Source organism: Ictalurus furcatus, chromosome 22 (genome assembly GCF_023375685.1).
Source record: "Ictalurus furcatus strain D&B chromosome 22, Billie_1.0, whole genome shotgun sequence".
NCBI lineage: Eukaryota > Metazoa > Chordata > Actinopteri > Siluriformes > Ictaluridae > Ictalurus > Ictalurus furcatus.
This window is the reverse complement of record NC_071276.1, coordinates 5,672,870-5,692,622: the sequence shown is the minus strand read 5'-3', so window position 1 is coordinate 5,692,622 and position 19,753 is coordinate 5,672,870. Positions and strand designations below refer to the sequence as shown.

Here is a 19,753-nt window from a genome sequence, read left to right as displayed (position 1 = left end):
TAATCGACGTCGCTTTGAAGTGACGCTTGAGAGAGTGAAGAAGTTTCCATTCGACGTGCTTCGGTTCCTCTCTCCTCACGTCTCATCCTTGCATCCTTCTCTCACATAACCGAGGGGGTGGAGCTAAGACGCGAGGAAAGGAAATGAGGATGCGCAAATACGACATGAGAAGCACCCAGCGCGCGTGCGCCTCGACTCCGGCGAATTCCAGAGAAAATAGTTATTTGTTTACTTTATTTTTTATTTTTATCAATGCCAATGTATCAAAAACACAGATACATAGCAAAATGTAAAAATTACATACAATGAAATGATAATGAAAGCAAAGCATAATTTATACATATATTCATATAAATAAATAAAAACCCAGAAAGCGTTACTGAAATAAATGAAAAAGGTTAAACAAGTTTATTGTCATATTCCGGCGGAAATAAATTGCACCTTAATTTCGTTGAGCTTGGATTGAACTCGTACATTAAATCAAGCGACTGGAAAAAAGTTGGTTTGATGTTCGATATGCGCAGATATGCGGAAATTAAGGGACCGTCTCTAAAGTTACATACGACATTGTTAAACGCGATTCTAACTTCAATAGCATTTGAAGGGAATGACTTACAGCCACACACACACACACACACACACACACACACACACACACACACACACACATATATATATATATATATATATATATATATATATAATATGTATATATATATATATATATAGTATATATATATATATAATATGTATATATATATATATATATATATATATATATATAATATGTATATATATATATATATATATATATATATATATATATAATATGTGTGTGTGTGTGTGTATATATATATATATATATATATATATATATATATATATATATATATATATATATGTATGTATATATATGTAATTTCAATAATAGGACTTTTTTGAAGAAAACCATTCAATCCAGTTTTGACCCCCTTCATGTATTCGTGAAGGTTTTTTTGGTTCATGCATTGTAGGGTTAAATATCAAATATCTAAAAGGTGTGGGTCATACCTGACACCTAGAACACTTTACAGTTGGTTGTGTTGCTGTAAGTCATTCCCTTCAAATGCTACTGAGCTTTAAATTATGGCTATTTTGTGTATGGGCCCATTCGGTAGTGAAATTCATATCTATTTTCCATATGATTTAATAGTTTATTTTGTTAAATATCAAAAATCTAAGAGGTGTGCATCATACGTGACACCTACATGAACATTTCCAGTTGGTTATATGACTGTAAGTCATTCCCTTCAAATGCTATTGGTTAAAAACGTGTTTAACAATGTCGTATGTAACTTTAGAGACGGTCCCTTAATTTCCGCATATCTGCGAATATCGAACATCCAACTTCACACCAACTTTATTCCAGTAATTAAGCGAGTTTTATTAGCTCGCGTCCTGGAATCTCCATACATGCACTGCCGGTGTTTACACGTTTACAGCAGAAACGTCTTTCATTGGTCAGTCTCGCGTTAAGGATTGTGGGTAATGTAGTACCTCACTGGCATCTTTAATTACCTTTAAATTACTATTTCAAAATAATAATAAAGTTTCACACGGACAGATGGCTGACTGATGTCTTCTACAGTTAACAACCTCGCAGTTGATGTTCAGCCAGGTTTTTTATTTGTTTTTTCACCAGTTTTATATGATCTCTCTGTGGTGAAAATGGGATGTGATTTGTACTTCCGGAACCGGACTGTTCAGCCCTAATGGGAACACGGAAGGGGAAGTTTTTGGAGTAGGATGGACTTTACCAGTATTCCCTGAGCAATGACCGTAGCCTATCGTTTAGGTTTACTTTCACATTTGAATTCGAGCTATTGCGTTGTTTATATTTTGTACACAGAAGACGGAAATGGCAGACTCGCAGGACGGGTCACTGGGTCCTGCTTTCGACAAAGACCCGCTGGAACTTGGGGTTGAAGATGTTTATGACATTTCATACGTCATTGGCAAAGACTTGTTCAAATTAAACAGTGGCGGTCAGGAGGTCTCAGATTTACAATTCAAAATTGTCCGAGTTTTGGAAATGTTTGAAATAATGGTCAGCAAGTATAACCTGTCGCTGGAGGAGCTCCGGATGGAGAGGGACAACCTGAAGGGAGAACTGGACCGAGTTGTTGAAGGTTCTCATGAAAACGGTAACAATGTGAGTGATGTGTGAGGCACTGACTCAAACATGGAAACTTTTAAAACAGTGGAAACTTTTAATTATGAAAAGAATTTGCCATGCTCTATAGCAACAGTACAACATACCTCTTCTTATAAATAATAAAAAAAAGAAGATTGCGTGTTGCATTGTTTGGTAACAAATATAAATACTCATTACATTACATTGATGGCATTTGGCAGACATCCTTATCCAGAGCGACTTACATTCATCTCATTTATATAACTGAGCATTTGAGGGTTAAGGGCCTTGCTCAAGGGCCCAATAGTGGCAGTTTGGCAGTGCTGGGGCTTGAACTCCTGATCAGTAACGCAGAGCCTTTAACCACTGAGCCTTTAACCACCGAGTCACCCCTGCACACACAATTGATAACTTTTTTTTTAATTGTACCTCTTGGAGCAGATAATTGGGCTTGACAAGCTGGTGATCGATATGAAGGACCCAAACCGACCACGATTCACAATGCAGGAGTTAAAAGAGGTTCTACAGGAGAGGAACCAGCTTAAAGCACAGCTACTGGTGGCCCAGGAAGAGCTGCAGCTCTATAAAAGGTATGATGCTATACCACAATAAGAGTCTAATGACGTAAAAGTGGTCACCAACCCTGTTCCTGCAATAATAGCCTAGTAATAATAATAATAATAATAATAATTATTATTATTATCATCAACAACAAGATCAGATCTTGGGATTTAATGTATTGGTCATCCCTATAAGTTTAGTTAGACTTTAGTCCTCCCCGTTAATATCACCAGTTCTCTAACCAAGGAACAGGAAAACAAAAGCATTGTAGTCTCTTATTAACTTAAGAAAGTAGATTAGACTAGCCCGGTTCACACTTCACAGACAGACGGCAGCAGACACGTTTAAAGTCTGAGCAGTGTGTATGATTTTCTATCAAACGCTGACGTAATCCGACCTGGGTATGAACCGTTGCCATGACGATGATGCAAGCGTCCCTGCAAACTCCACAGAAGCGAAAGCCCGTGCGCTTGGTGCTAGGCTCCCACACTTCTAAATCAGTGCTTCTCAAACCGGGGGCCAAATAGAAATTCTAGAACATTGTTTTGTTTTGTATTTTAATTCATGTATGTAAATCGGGATTGTGAACCTTTGAACTATGACGTACTTAAAAATGACAAATATTAATATTAAAGATATCAATTATACACAGCACACTAAGAGACACCAAACAGAGACATCTGTTGATTATACTATTGTATAGCAATGGGTAGTACTGTATATCCACTCTAGGGGGCCATAAAGGGATGCATGCTACACAAGGGGTAAAAGCTGAAAAAGTTTGAGAACCACTGTTCTAATTGAACAGTTTCCCTACATTTTTTCATGCATGTGAGCGCTAATTATCATAAAACTTGCCTCGGGTGTTATCACTGTTTGCAGGACTACAAGACCAATAAAATATCAAACTTTTTGGCTATCTAACATGAGACTAGGCTAGTTTTTATGTTGCTAGCCAAGGGGAGGCACAACTAAGCTATCACTGTATGGGTTTTAGCTGCTACAGTGCCATGCAAAGTACATTATCTGTCCTTATGCTCTGCTCCTATCATGTTCACATAAACTGGAACTCATGTAGACATTTACACACCTTGGTTTCCTACGAGAGGATGTCAGTGTTTCGGTTTCAACCCAGTATGTCCATTTTCCTCTCACACTGACAGTGTGAGCTAGTGTTGGGGCAGTGTGAACATGCCAGTCATGTTTCCCAGCATTCTAAATCCAACAGTACTTTTAAAAGTTGGTGATTGTCTGCGTTGGTCAGTGTCTGTCTGTGCCATGTGAACTGGGCTTTTAACTTCATTTATCTTTGCCTTTGCATTTTACAGTGGTGTTTTACCTCAGCCAGAACCAAATATGGTGGAAATAGATCTGGGGACTCCTTCCTCAATGGACCCCCCACTTTCTGCTCCTACAAAGGAGAACAAAGAACAACACAAAGAGGAGAGGACTACTATTCAAAAACTGTGAGTCTGCTATTCAAATAAAATTTTAGACTGATCTATCTTATGAATTTCAAAATAGATATTCTCACAATATTGCCAGGTTCCAGTTTTATCCTAGTGATTTGCCCTAATTTATGGGTAAGATTGATATCTTCCTTCTTGCTATTTGTGGAAAGGTCTAAAGAAAAATGCTGTACAAAACAGTTAACACGTTCGCCTCACACCTCCAGGGTTGGGGTTCGATTACCGCCACTGCACTGTGTGTGCGGAGTTTGCATGTTCTCCCCATGCTTCGGTGGTTTCTCGTGTTTCAAGTCCAAAGACATGCGTTGTAGGCTGATTGACATCTCTAAAATTGTCCGTAGTGTGTGAATGTGTGTGTGATTGTGCCCTGCGATGGATTTGCACTCTGTCCAGGCTGTCCCCCACCTCATGCCCCGAGTCCCCTGGGATAGGCTCCAGGCTCCCCACGACCCTGTGTAGGATAAGCGGTATGGAAAACGGATGGAGGTTATGTTCTGTATTTTAAATGGGGTCAACTGAAATAAATCACACATTAATTATTTTTACACATTAATTATTAATAATTTTCTTATAATTATACAACCGTGTGTGTGTGATTCACATCATGAAAATCAGCATGTATGCAGTTGCACTGTTTGAACACCCGATAGCGCTAGATTAGAGCGACCAGAAAGCATTATATGTGTATAAATTATATGAATATAAAGGACCACATTATAGTATTTAAAAAGAACCTTTCAGTAGCTATTAAACAACACCAAACGCTGCAGAAACTGGGCATTTGGAGCTCTATTTCTGCCATGGAGCTCGTTATGTTTCAGTCAGTCAATTTCAAAGTCCCAGGTCAGACAATTTGTTTATTCAAGCCAAAAATTTTGGCAGAAGTTATACATTTATTTATTTGTTTTTTAGATATGGTGAACCTGTTGTACATTTTGTTACAATATTGAAAATCTGTTGATAGCAATGTTTGATTTATTTACATAAGAAATTGACCCAAATTACATTGTTTTGCATCGTTTGTTTCAGAAATTAAAGATGAGTCTTTTCAGTCATCATTTTTCTTCATTTAAATTTTATTCAGAGTAATCTGAGAATTGAATCAAATCGAAATTGCAAAGCCAGTATTGGGAATAGAATTGAATCATGAACAAAGTGTAGTGCAATTGTGCCAGGACTACTTGACTAGCCTAAAAGGTTTATCGATACACTCCGATCATGATGCGTTTAACAAATACAGCTAAACGGTCTCATTTTACCAACAAACATTACTGTGCAAAATAATTTCACGCAATTGCAATTTCGCCAATTCTAGCTTTCCACAAAAAAAAAAAACCTCTGCAAATTGCATAGCAATTTTTGAAAAAATACACAGCAAAATCAAGCATTTTTGGCCTCAGGAATCACAAAAAAGTCCTGTATGGACTGGATAATTTAGGTGTTCAATATAAAAACCTCTCTCTTTCTCTCTCTCTACCCCTTAGGTTCTCATTTAGAAGAAAATGACAACAGCCCTGGGGATCAGAAGCATATTTTGAAGGACTCTGACGACATCTGTGTACTCAGCCTCATACTGTCCAAATCAGTTTGACAATATGTTGTACTTTTGAAAAGTCTTCCTGTTATATGGCAAGAATTTGTCTTTTTAAAGAGCAATTACTTCATTTAGCAAGCTCTAGTTATCTTTAAAATGCCACATTTTTACTACAAGAAGTTTCATCACGTACTGTTGCTTCACATTCGTTTTCTTGATTGACAACTTATCAAATGATGTTTTTTTTTAATCAAAAAAGGGGCTCCCGAGTGGGAAATATACACCCTGTTGTCAGGAGAGCTCAATTTTAAATCCTGATGATGTCACATGATCGCCCTGAGCGGTGGCTGGGAGATAAGGGAGAAAAGTTGTTATCTTGATGTTAAGATGTTATCACTGGGAGGGATACTATACGCCGTCTTCATATATGGCATTTGGCAGATGCTATAATCCAGCGTGACTTACGACTATCTCATTGATACTTCTGCGCAGTTGAGATTTAAGGGCCTTGCTCAAGGGCCCAACAGTGGCAGCTTGGCAGTTTGAACTCATTCCCTTCTGATCAGTAGCCAGCATCTTAACCACTGAGCTTCTCTCTCTCTCTCTCCTCTTAAACACAGTGACACTACTCAATTGTGAGCTTATGTATGCAGAAGAGGGAAGCTAGTGCTTTCCTCCAGAGTGTTATGCTGCCCTGCAACACAGTATGAGAAGCGGTTGGAGTATGTTAGGCTTCAACCTCTCAGTTGGTAGCTGTTGTTTGAAAGGGACAAGTTGACCGTGGGTAGAAATTGGCAGGTGTCCAAAATTGGTAGAAAATGGGGGAAAGGTCTGGAAAAATTATCCACACAGGATACTCGAGGAACTAATACTTGCTTGGACAGTCTTTTTCTAATTACAGGTATCTTACAGCACTATTTTAAATGAAAAATCATGTCTCTTCAAATTTAAGGGGGAGGTTTCTACTTAGGCTCTGCTTTATTAACAAAAGTCAGTGAAGATATAGTTAAAATTAAATAAAGACAAAAATCCCTTTTTTCTTTCAATATAAGTTTCAGTATTTATTATTGAATGATGATAAAAACCAATTTTAGTGATCAGAAAGAAAGAACAAACATGACATTTTCTGGGTTAATTCTCTATACGTGTATACAAGATAGATAGTCCAGATTTCCATCCTTATTAAATGAGAATAAATAGCATTTCTTACAAGAAATGACAACTTGCTGGTTGATAATTTGTTCAGTTTAACGCACTGGGAGATTCAGTGCCTTAGATGACATACGAGTTAACACAACGTGGTATGTTGTATATTTAACCAGGTTGTTGCAGTTTTTCTCTGTATAGAGGTTAATAATGTAGGCTACTGTGAGCTATTATTGTAAATTTAAACAAGGGCGGGGAAAGTATACAGATTTTATGTGTTACAGTGTTACAACATGGTGGATGTAGGATCCAGGTGTCTTAATTAGAACAAGGGCCAATCCAAATATAATAGTCATACAGCACATAAAAATAAAACAAATAGGGAAAACCATTAAAAGGACCGAAACCAGAAATTTAAATTAAAATACTGTATAGAAACTAACAAATAATGTGTGTAATTATGAAGCACAAATCCCACCACTCCTTAGTAGCTGTATTTTTTATTCAGCAGGAAATGAAAGCTATCAAAGCTAAAATACAGCAGCAGGCTTTCAGTCGTCGAATGCGCTGTACATCAGTACTGGATAGCAGACAGTCAGTTTATGTCATAATGCAATAACATCTTGTCGAATTTATGCCAAATAGTTTGACTGACCTCCATACCCTGATGCTCTCTTCTAAACTGACATGTGTAATAGACTTGATTCCATCTAAGCTGCTCTGAGAACTATTACTATTGATAAAGGGACCCTTAATAAATAATGTAAACTCAATGCTAATGTACCAACATTCTTCAAGCTTGCTGTTATTAAGCCTCTCCAAAAGAAACCGCATGTCAACCCCTCAGTTCTCTCTAACTACAGTCTGAACTCCAACATGCCTTTTCTTTCAAAAATTTTGGAGAAACTTGTTGCTCAACAGCACTGTCATTTCCTAGAAAGGAATAATAAACATGCTATATTTCAGTCAGGGTTCAGGATACATCATAGCACAGAATCAGAACTAGCTAAAGTGGGTCAGTGATCTGCTGCTGGCCTCAGATTGTGTTCGGGTTTCTGTTTTAGGAGAACTTTTTGCATTTGATGCACAGTTGTCTATGAAATTTTCGATAGGCTTAAAAACATCACTACTTCTCAGATGGTTTTGACGGGCAGATGCTTGGATTTAAGATCATTTTTAACAGACTTTCAGAGCCTAAAAGAGTGCAATATGACATCCCAAAAAGTTCTGCTCTAGGCCCTTTACTGTTTTCACTATATATTCAGCAACAGGAACAAGGATATAAGTTTCAGTTCAGCCAGATTTGGACTCGATTATGGCAGACTATATTAAAGATATTTGGATGACTAGAAACTTTCTTATCATAAATCCTGACATAGTAAACCAAAGTATTGTTATTTGCTACTAAATCCGCCTGTGATAAAGTCACTAATTTTAACTTAGAGCTTGATGATTGTTCTGACATTCTAAAAGACAGAGTCAAGAACTTTGTAGGTATGTTTAATGCTGGTTTATCGTTTGATTCTCTTATACAACCACTGTATAACAGCTTTTATTTATTTATAACTTTTATTTTGTATTACTTATTTTAAATATCTTGTATTACAGTGGTGCGTGAATGTTTGTGAACCCTTCATCAAATCATCACATTTTCACACAAATCATAAAAGTAGACAACTGGTATATGATACAAGCGGTAGTGTCATGATTTGGGCCTGTTTTTCTGCATCTGGGCCTGGACAACTTGTCATCATTGATGGAACAATGAATTCGGAAGTATACCAGCAATTTCTAAAGGAGAATGTCAGGACATCTGTCTGTGAACTGAATCTCAAGAGAAAGTGGATCATGCAGCAAGACAGCAGCCCTAAGCACACAAGTCATTCTACCAAAGAATGGTTAATGGAATGAAGTTAATGTTTTGGAATGACCAAGTCAAAGTCCTGACCTTAATCCAATAGAAATGTTGTGGAAGGACCTGAAGCAAGCAGTTCATGTGAGGAAACCCACCAACATCCCAGAGTTGAAGCTGTTCTGTACTGAGGAACGGGCTAAAATTCCTCCAAGCTGATGTGCAGGACTGATCAACAGTTACCAGAAACAGTTATTGCTGCACAAGGGGGTCACACCAGATTCTGAAAACAAAGGTTCACATACTTTTGCCACTCATGTAATATTGGGTCGTTTTCTGCAATAAATAAATGACCAACTATTATATTTTTGTAGTAATAAGCCACAGGAAAAGCTGTGTGTTGGTCTTGAACACAAGATTGGACCAGGAATCGACTGCACCTGGAAAATCTCAAATGGCAATACACAGAACACTAAACATACAAAGACAAGTAACACAAATGGGACCATAACATCTGATAAAACTCTATTCTGTTTTATTTTATTTTATTATATTCTAAGTGAAAACATTTCTTCACCAAGCCTAATTTGTAATTTGATATGCCAATATATGAATATATCTGTGTTGAGTGTTTGGAAAGTTTGTTTTTCAGATAATACAGTATACTTGTTGCTGTCTGTATAAATGGTTTTTACCAAAGCATGTGCTTATTTTGTCATAATTATATGAAATATACACTCACCAAACACTTTATTAGGAACACTAGACTAATACTGGGTAGGGCCTCCCTTTGCTCTCAAAACAGCCTAAATTCTTCATGGCATGGATTCCACAAGATATTGAAGACATTCCTTAGAGATTCCGGTCCATGTTAAAATGATTGCATCACGCAATTCCTGCAGGTGTTTCAGGTGCATTTTCGTGCTGTGAATCTCCTGTTCTACCACATCCCAATGTTCTACACTACGTGAACAATTATAAGGTAAATGGTATTTCTCAGCTTAATTTTATTGGAGAACAAATACAATGGTCTCAGTTGCTACTAAATGTTTATTTCACATCAAAATAAAATGATTAACGAAATAAAAAATTAAATATGTCTTTCTCAGAGGAAATTATTCGTGTGCACAATTATTAGGCAACTAAATATTTAAAAATTCCACTTGTTTATTCTTCAGTCTTAAAGTATTAAGTAATAAATACCTAACATAAAATAATATTTAACAATTAACAAAGCTATTTTGGCCCTTCAAAACTATTCAGTGATTAACATAGCCACCCTTCTTTTCAATAACCGTCATGAGACTTCCATCTATTGAATCTGTCAGTTTCTGGATCTGTTCACAATCAGTTTTAGCTGACGTAGCCACCACAGCCTCCCAAATTCTGCTCAAAGACTGTAAATCCCATGTTTCAGAATGGCCCAGAAGGTCTCAATAATATTTAAGTCAAGTGAGGAAGGGGACCAGGTCATCAGTCTGTCATGATGCCTTTGCTGGCTAGCCAAGCAGTGGTGTACCTTGACGTATGTGATGGAGCATTGTCCTGCAAGATCATGGCCTTCTTGAATGTTGCTGACTTGAAGAAAGTGTCTTCTACAAACTGGCAGTAGATTTGGGAGTTGAATTTCAGTCCATCTTTAACTTGAAAAGGTCCACCTAGCTCAACATTAATAATGCCAGCCCACAGCAGTACCCCCCTCTTATTATTAGTGGTCCACCCATGGGCCTTCCCATCTGGTCCATCTAGAGTCACGCTCATTTCATCTGACCATAAAATCTTTAAGAAATTGTTTTCAGGTATTTCTTGCCATGATGCTCCAGCTTGTGAGTCTTATTCTGTGGTGGTTGTATGACATGGCTTACCATAGCCATGTCTAAGGATCTGAGTTACTGTAGCCTTTCTGTCAGCTCTAACCAGTCTGTCCATTCTCAGCTGAACTCTCTCAACAACAAGGCGTTTCTGTCTGCAGAACTGCTACTCGCTGGATGTTTTTTCTTTATTACAAATTCTGAATAAACTTTAGAGACTGTTGTGTGTGAAAATCCCAGGAGATCAGCAGTTAGTGAAGTACTCAAACCAGCCTGCCTAACAATCATGCCACAGTCAAAATGACTGAGATCACATTTTTCCCCTATTCTGATGTAAACATTACCAGAAGCTGCTGAACCATAGCTGCATGATTTTATGCCCTGCACTGCTGCCACATGATTAGATAATTGCATAAATGAATACCTATTAATTTTTGCAATTAATGAGGAAAGCATTGGGTCATCCAAAAAAAATTAAGGCAATGTTTTGCATTAGGCTTTTTAAGTTGATATAACACATTGTTTTAAATATGGTGAATTAACATTTTGGCCATAATGAAAATTATTTTTCAGTAACATTAACTTAATAACTGTCAACATGAACACCAATTTTTACATTTACAGTCTAAAAATCATAATGTCCAAAGTCAATATTTGAAAGCATTAAGTGGTGGGTCAACAAAAAAAATTAAGGCAACGTTTTGCAGTTGCTGGCACAACTGCAACTTGAAGAGCTAACAAACAGAAGCAAGAAAAATACTCAAGCTCCTGTCAAAGACAAAGAGGAGGAAGGACAATCAGCGGTTATAGGTCCTTTGAATGTACCTCCCCCACCTGTTGTTCAACCAAACCCACCAGCTGCTCCTGCAGGTTTGCAACAGTCTCCCTTGCCTGTCATTAATGTCTTCACTCAGCAACCAAACAAGATGGGCTGGAAAAGAAAGCCACCACAGGGAGGACAGAGAGGAAGAGTCAGACCCAATCCTGGTCCTCCAGGAGTATGCTGGGAATGTGGATAGGCTGGACACAACAGGTGATATTGCCCCACCAATCCATGGCAACGGCCTGCCAGGGGTAGAGGGGAGGTGAGTCAGCCCTATTGAGAGCCTACACAAAGCCCAGTGAACCTGTGGGGTGGGCCAAATCAGGGATGCTAGGGGTGCCCAGAGAATCCTATAGGGGAGGGTCAGCTTTCAATTTTAACAACTGATGCTGATCAAGAACCTTTGCTGCAGGTTAAGATAGAGGGAAAATCTACACCCATAATGGTAGACACTGGAGCTACTTACACATGTGTAAGTCCAAATTACATCTCTCACCTCCCCTTGTCTGGAAAATTTGCAAAGACAGTAGGATTCTCGGGACAAACAGCTAATTCCTATGACAACACCAATTTGTTTACAAACCACACACAAAAGTATAACATTGCCCATGTTGGTGTAAGAACAAACTCCTATTAATTTATTAGGGAGAGATGCATTGTGTAAAATGGATCTCCAAATTTAGCGTTGCCCAGATGGAGTGTATATAGATAATAGGGGGACTAAAAGGCAAATGTTAGTTTCAGAACAAAAGCAAATGTTTACTGGCTAGGGAAATTAGGAAATTATGTAGAGCATTACAAAATGGGGAAAGTTCATTGAGGCACAGATCCCTGAGGCAGATGCCAAAATCTGAATTCATGGCACAATGATGTATGATCCTGAACTTGACCCAGAAATTGAAAAAAGTCTGATACTCAAAGCAGCATACCTGTTACCGCTGATCCTGCAGACCCAGGCCCCTCCACTAGTCACCAAGCAGATTCCCACAATTGGTTTCTCAGCCCTTGGCTGATCCCCAGAACAGTTCTAGACCAGCTCTCATAAAACAAACATTGAATAAGGGAACGCAAATATCCAAACAAAAAATTTAATGGTGCAGAGGGAAAAGTTACTGGAAATACCGCAAAAGAATGTTTGGTATAAATGGGCAATGTATACAGCGAATAAATCACAAATGAGGAATTTTTTGTTATGCACTCGTAGTAATGCTCGTAGTAGTGCCCAACCAATATGACTACAGGCAGTGTACTGAGTTCATTTTTGTAACATAACGAATGATCACAATAGGCCCTACTGCCCTGCTGAGTGTTCATCATATTTAGGTAATCCAGATTACACAAAGTATAACCATTCATCAGAATGGAGAGAAGAGTGCCAGGGTTAAGAGGTAAGAAGAGGTAGATTCCTTCAGTGTATGAAGTAGATTGCACACTCAAATATGACTGTTTTAATAAATCACATGGAAGACATGAGCTGGGCAGATTCCAAGGTAATTGCGTTGTGACTTGGCACCTAGAAATAAATAACAGTCTTTTTTGAGGACATATGTTTGCTGGAAAGAGTCACTCTCTTTCCAGCAAACATATGTCCTAAAAAAGACTGTTATTCATGCAACAGTACCCAAGAATATGACGATAATAAAGGAAAGCACAAACCAAACTTTGGCATTTCTGTTCATATTTTATTATGGCAGGCCTTTTATTCTATTCCCACATGAGGAGCAAACAGAAGCAGTGGCTGATTTCTTTTAGCTTTATAGAGGAAAACGCTTGAGAGACACATTACTCAAAGAATGGACAGGACTATGCGCTAGGTTGCGATTGCTTCAGGAGATCACAATGGTGAACTGGAATTTGGAACAGCCTGTTAAGGGAAATACAAAGAGGAATCATAGAGATAAGAGCGAGGGCTTATCAAATGGACCCTAAGGTGTATATAGATTCAGTATGACAGCTAGGAGGCATACCCAAAGCTAGAGATGAAGTGATGTCAGGATTTGAGTCTATATTGATCTGGATAATACCCAACAAGAATGCAGAATGGATTAATTATATTTACTATAATCAACAAATGTTTTACTAATTATACTGGAGAACAATTAGGTGCCACAAGTAAAATGACATGGCAAAGCCAACAAGCACTAGATTGGTTGCTGGCAGAGAATGTAGGTGTTTGCTTGATGTTTGGGGATCAATTCTGTACATATATTTCGAACAATACAGCTCCTGAAGGCTCCTTTACTGAAGCTATGACCAAACTGAAGAATCTAAGACAAGAAATCACTGACAATGCAGGAAGGGACATGCACTCTTGAGACTGGTTTGAGTCAACATTTGGACAGTGGGGAAATGTAAATAATGATAACAATAGTAAGAGTTGTTGGTGGATTATTGTTTTGTTGTGTTCTGCCCACTCTCAGATCACTTGTGATTCATGCTACTGCTGAATAAATGTCATAGCAAACTGTAACGTCCAAAAGTGGTGAGTCAGTGGTGTACGTTGTGCCAAAAAAGGACCCATGTGATGTCTGACTTGCCTTTTATTTTCCTACTGAGAACAACACCAGTTCCTCAAATGAGGATGAAGAAGTCTGATGAGCCATGCCATGAGAGTAAGTGCTAGCCTAACCTGTCCCCAAGGGTGAGCCTCTACGATACACAGTATTGTATCTTGGTTGAAGAATAACATCATTATGCCAGGATAGCCATCAACCAAGAGAAGGAGACTCTGGGTTCTGATTCTGTTTAAACATTGTTGTACTCTACACAACCGTGACAACCACAGGCATGTGCTGAATCAAATGCACGCTCATGCTTGAAAACACAGAGTTTGATTTATTGAATATAGGGATTACGGAGACATGATCTTTTACTCCTTCTTGGTCAAGTGTGGAGGGAGGTGTTTGGTCCTGATGCTCCACAAGAGGGCTGTTTCAGAATTTGGTCATTGGAAAAACGATTGAGTGATCTGAATTGATCACTAGTTAGTAATAGACTGGATTGTGAGACTGCTCTCTTGAGGTAGGTGCGACCTAAGGTCCCAAAGGGGGAAGATATATGGAATATTTTAATCAATCAATGTGTTAATTAATGTATAACCAACTCATGTATAACCAATGTATAAGGTTTGTTGATTAAAAGAAACATGTTATAATCAAAGAAGTGAGTTAATCCACCAGATTCTATGTAGGAGAGTGTAACCAAATGTTAATCAGTAAACTTGTAACTGTGGTGTGGAGTCAAGGTGTGCTCAAATAAAAAAAGGAAAAGCTCTGCCATAGGAGATCAATGTTTCAGAATGGTATAAAAACCTGCATTAAAATAGTTTATGTAGGATGATCTGCAGACCAGCTCAGTATTTGCTGGTTTTATAATAAAGTCTATTATAAAAAAAAAAAAGACCCCAGAACTCTTAGAGTGTGTGTTTTTTTTTTTTAAAGAGGATTCTTCAACACTACTCAAAGGCATTTCCTGTCATCAAGATGGAGCCTGAGCAGCTGGCTCTATTTTGTACTTTTCTATTTCGCTATTCAGTGGTCAGTATAGAGCCTGAGCCTGGCTAGGACCCTTTTTTGTATAGAAACAAAGAAATAAGAAAAATCGGAAGAGGAAGGAAGGATTGTCTGTTCTATAAAGAGAGCTGGAGGTAAACAGGGAGTGGAAGTTCTGCAGCCTTTGGAGCATAGAAAGGTGAATATCCCGAACATCACTGCAAATTATCCACAAAAATTGCTGAAGGACTACTTTGTTTCACCTGCAGGTCAGGTACACTGGCAGGATAACCACATATATTAAAAAACAAAACAAAACAAAAAAAAAACCAGAGACTTTTAACAGTAAATAAATGAAATACTATTTCTTTAATGAAAACAGAAGGATTGAAAATGTTACCAGGCAGATTAAAGAATTTAAAATCTTTGTTTATCATTTGATGTGAGTTATTTTAATACAGTGGTCAAAGTTTGTGAACCATTTAAAATTTTCTATATTTCTGCATAAATATGACCTAGACACAAGTTCTAAAAGTAGATAAAAAAAAAAAGAACCAGATTAAACAAATGAGAAAAATATTAGAGAGAAATAGTTGGTATATATTGTAACCTTAGTTTTGACAGGTATAGGTCAAAGGTCAAAAAGATACACATTCTAACTCTCTATATCTAGATCAAAGGTCATGATCATAAAAATATTTATAGTTATGTTAAATCTGGATCACATCCATTCGTTACCATACATGGTGCGGCCATGTGTTTTCCACCCCACACACGTTGCACACATGGTCCTTCTAACACTCTGTGGTAGGTCATAAAAATATATATAGTTATGTTAAATCTGGTTCACATCCATTCGTGACAGAAACGTTACCATACATGGTACGGCCATGTGTTTTCCACCCCACACACGTTGCACACATGTTCTTTCTAACACTCTGTGGTAGGTCATAAAAATATATATAGTTATGTTAAATCTGGATCACATCCATTCGTGACACAAACGTTACCATACCTGGTACGGCCATATGTATTCCAGACACCCCACACAAGTTGCACACACGTTCTTTCTTTTCACATAGAATATGAAACTCTCTGAGGCAGGTCATAAAAATATATATAGTTATGTTAAATCGGGTTCCCATCTATTCCTGACACAAACGTTACTAGTTATGTTAAATCGGGTTCCCATCCATTCCTGACACAAATGTTACTATACATGGTACGGCCATGTGTATTACACATCCAAACAAAAATATGACACACACAAACGCACTTTATTTTCACATTATTTAAAAGGAATTTAAGTGTTATGTACTAAATTACCATAATTATGAACACAAGTTGTTAAGTTGACAATCATTTTTAAAATTACGTTTCTCCATTTAGATTGTCTGCAGTAGAATGCAGTCTTTTAAACCAGGAAAAATGACTGCCTTTAAGTTTTATAACAATAGTAAGTAAAATCCAGCGTGATTTACATTACAAATCTCATACGTAACATCTCTGCAGGATTTATAGACGTTAAAGCACTGAATGAAATGAGCAATATAGACAAAAAAGAAACACTCTGTGTCTACTACTTTTATCTCTCTCATAGAACTATCCACAGTCCAAAGGCTGTGGAGCTAGAAGGCTACGTGTGCGAATGACAAAAGATTTTAAAAAATAAAATAAAAAATGTATCAATACATGAAATTGGATTACACAATGTAGTTGAGGTTTACATGAATAAGCAGAAATGTAATCATGCTTATCTTTCCTATAGCACAAATGAAAAGCCCTCTCTAGATGAACAGATTTGTCAAATGAAACTTTTTCCTTCTTATCCACTGCTACGGTAAACTAAAGAGTAGATATTCAAATTACACTGCTAAATATGACTAGCATTAGCTACATGTACTAGTGCAAAATAGTCCATCAAATGTATTAGCAGGTGTAGCCTATACACGAGTCCACTATTGGTCATATCACAATTGAGAACATGCCCCAAATTCATTGCTTTTGTAGAATTTAATTGTAAGTGAAATGATATTCAAATTGTAATGTCCTTTAGTATTTGTTCAGTCTACAGGTCCTCTAACACTCTGTTAAATGAATACATGTAAATGTACTACGACGTAAATTTTGTTTTAAATCAATTAACGCAGAAATTACACACAATATTAAGTTGATGTAATTATCAACATTATTATGTCAACACAACTCATCAAAATAATGTGTACAACTTTAAATATTTATTTATTTCAATAAATTAGAATTTTTATCTTGCAACCACACATTAAATTTAGATTGTGGGGGTTTGTTTTGTATAGCTCCGCTGTTAGAAAATACACGATGGTTGAATGTGAACATAAATGAGCAGAATGTAAGCTTGTGAAATAAATGAAACTTTATTGATTGCACTTTTGAGAAAATGGCATGACTTTGAATAAAAATTTACTGAAATAAATACTGTAAAACATTGATATACCCGAAGAAATGTAAAAAAAATAAAGAAAAGAAAAAGTTTTTACATACCTTCTAAATAGGTCCCTTTAGGAGGTAAACGTTTTAAAGACGGTGTTTTATGAGAAACGCACGTATTACATGCCTTCTAAACCTAACCCTTTAGGATGTAAAATGTTTAAAGTGCTGCTTAAAAGAATCGAGAGTTTTGTTTTACATTTATGAGCTCTGGTGACAGTGTCTGAAGTGTGTGTGTATGTGGTTGTGTGGGTGTGCGTGCGTGTGTGTGGGTGTGTTAGAGAGAGAGAGAGAGAGAGAGAGAGAGATGTGTTTCTTGGGGGTTTGCTGACCAGAATGCTTACAGTGTGTTTATGTTAATGAATTAAGGGACGAGTCGTGTGTTTCAGGGTTTAACGATCCCTACCAATGTGTACATTTGTGGTTTAAGTGAATCTTTGTTTCTGAAATTACTTCTGTGGTAATTATCAGTTTGTGTAACTAATCTATCAGAAAATACTAGACCTGGTGACTGAATGTGGTAGATGTATTAGAATTTTGGACATGTTATGCATGTGTAGCTCCCTATGTGTATGATCTATGTGTAATCCTTCTGTCAAGAAATGAACAGACTGAGGTCTGTGAAATAATTGAACTATTTATTGGCTACGTTGTTGAGAAAAACACTGTGATGTGTAAAACATTTCTACAGTCCTTCAAGGCTGTATGATGTCGTTGTTCTCTTTTACTGAAAGAAAGGTCAAAACCATCGGTGTTATTCGTTGTGGAGACTGAAGTGACAATATGTCTGAAGAAAATGAAAATATGTATTACATATCCTACCTTCTAACCAGGGTATTTTAAGGGTGAAAAAACCTTTTTTAAAGACGGTGTTTTAAAAGAGTCGTGCATTTTGTTTAAACTATAAACAAGATTTCAGAAAATGGTACGCCAACGAGGATACTTACACAGAACTATCGCTAAATACATAAGCTTTTGTCTATGCTTTGACATCCCATGTCCCAGCAGTACATTTATGACCTCTGATGACCATGTGGGTGTGCGGGGGTGGGTGTGTGTGAGAGAGAGAGACACAGGTGTTCTTTTGGGGGTTTTGCTGACCAGAATTCTTACAAATGTGTTTGTTAACGAATTAAAGGGAGTCGTGTGTCTCAGTGTTAAAATAATGGTTAAGACGTCGTAGTTAAAACACAGAAGAAACTCTGCAACTATCTGTTACAATGTCTGCTCCGAGAAATCCTAATACCCTTAGAAGATTGCTGTGTATTCAATAACAAGAGGACCTGTTGAAATGAGAGAGGACCTGACTTTTGCTCAAAAAAAAAAAAAAAAAAAAAAAACCAAGAGGTTAGATTGACAAATTATTAATGAAGGTAATGTAAAGACGTTGTTGTTTAACCCTGAGCAGGGCATCAACAACTCCAAAGATCGTGTCTTAAGTCCGAGGGTTTAGTTAGGAGGTAGAAAAACATTTAAAGATGGTGTTTTGAAAGAAACAAGTGTTTCATCCTTAATGGTAAAAAAGAAAAGTGTTTGTACTCCAATATGAAATAAAACGGTGGAGACACACCGAGTACATTTCTGTTCCACAGTCTATAAGGATCCCCAAACTTCATGTAGTGTGGAAAAATATATACACCCTCCGTGACTATGTTACTTAAGGTTTAAACATTTTTATTTTGTGATGGCAGCGAGACAAAACGGTTGTGCATTTGGTATCTGGTGATTTTAGAATTAGGCCCCAAATGTCAAATATGTTTTGTGTATGGCTTCGTCAGGCAAAGATCACGACGGTATGGAAAGAGTATACAAGAGTAATTGGGGTGATCTAAAGCTTAGGACTTGTACAGTACTTCAACTCGGGAACGTCCCACCATGGCGTTCAGAGAGGCGTTATCTATGGTACACGTATATATAATATAGATCAGATCACCAGGCTGTCTTTACCCAGTCCTGATCTGGGGGTTCGGGGGGGGGGGGGGGGGGATTACAGTTCAGGCATATTTCCAACAGAACAGAATATTAGACATTTAGTGTAAACTAGTGAAAAAAAATAATAAAATCTCTGAAATATTTCAGTGAAAATAGTGGTCCATATTTAATGCATTATATTAGAAATGATAGTACAGTCTTTGTTGATCAGTTACCAACTCATACTTTATGTTAATTTGTTTAGGAGCATCTGAATCTGGCAAATAACTTTTATTGCATTTAGGCATACAATAAAAGTTAATAAAAAAATTAGGAAGAAATGACTTGTGCACTACTGCTGCGGATATTAAGTCAAACCATTTTGTTCAAACTTCAGCATGACCCATAGAGAAGCAGAAACTTATGGCACCTTATGAATACCATGTGAAGGATTAAGTTGACTCGTCCCTTACAGTTACAAAGACATGACCTTGTGCAGGATCACCTTCGCACCAG

The 19,753-nt window shown here is 37.3% G+C and overlaps 1 protein-coding gene across 6 annotated transcripts; it reads left to right on the top strand.

Moving 5' to 3' along the window:
• Positions 1-12: 12 nt before the first annotated feature.
• Positions 13-10,036, top strand: rilpl2 (Rab interacting lysosomal protein-like 2). 6 transcript variants are annotated; one of them, XM_053610185.1, is made up of 6 exons: positions 1,156-1,499; positions 1,682-1,780; positions 1,889-2,191; positions 2,615-2,763; positions 4,063-4,200; positions 5,688-10,036. In XM_053610185.1, the coding sequence occupies exons 3-6, from the start codon at positions 1,898-1,900 to the stop codon at positions 5,707-5,709; spliced, it is 603 nt and encodes a 200-aa protein (XP_053466160.1). In that variant the 5' UTR covers positions 1,156-1,499; positions 1,682-1,780; positions 1,889-1,897; the 3' UTR covers positions 5,710-10,036. The 6 variants fall into 6 exon arrangements, with proteins under 6 accessions (XP_053466157.1, XP_053466160.1, XP_053466159.1 ...); XM_053610184.1 differs by having other exon boundaries at positions 1,156-1,524; XM_053610182.1 differs by lacking the exon at positions 1,156-1,499 and adding an exon at positions 13-219 and having other exon boundaries at positions 1,682-2,191; positions 5,688-10,035.
• Positions 10,037-19,753: the final 9,717 nt, after the last annotated feature.

What these genes read in the sequence shown, in the direction of transcription:
- rilpl2 (XM_053610185.1), top strand. Translation starts at nt 1,898, where the DNA reads ATGGCAGACTCGCAGGACGGGTCACTGGGTCCTGCTTTCGACAAAGAC. An exon ending in GAGCTGCAGCTCTATAAAAG is followed by an intron (nt 2,764 to 4,062) that starts GTATGATGCTAT and finishes TGCATTTTACAG; the next exon opens with TGGTGTTTTACCTCAGCCAG. An exon ending in AGGACTACTATTCAAAAACT is followed by an intron (nt 4,201 to 5,687) that starts GTGAGTCTGCTA and finishes TCTACCCCTTAG; the next exon opens with GTTCTCATTTAGAAGAAAAT.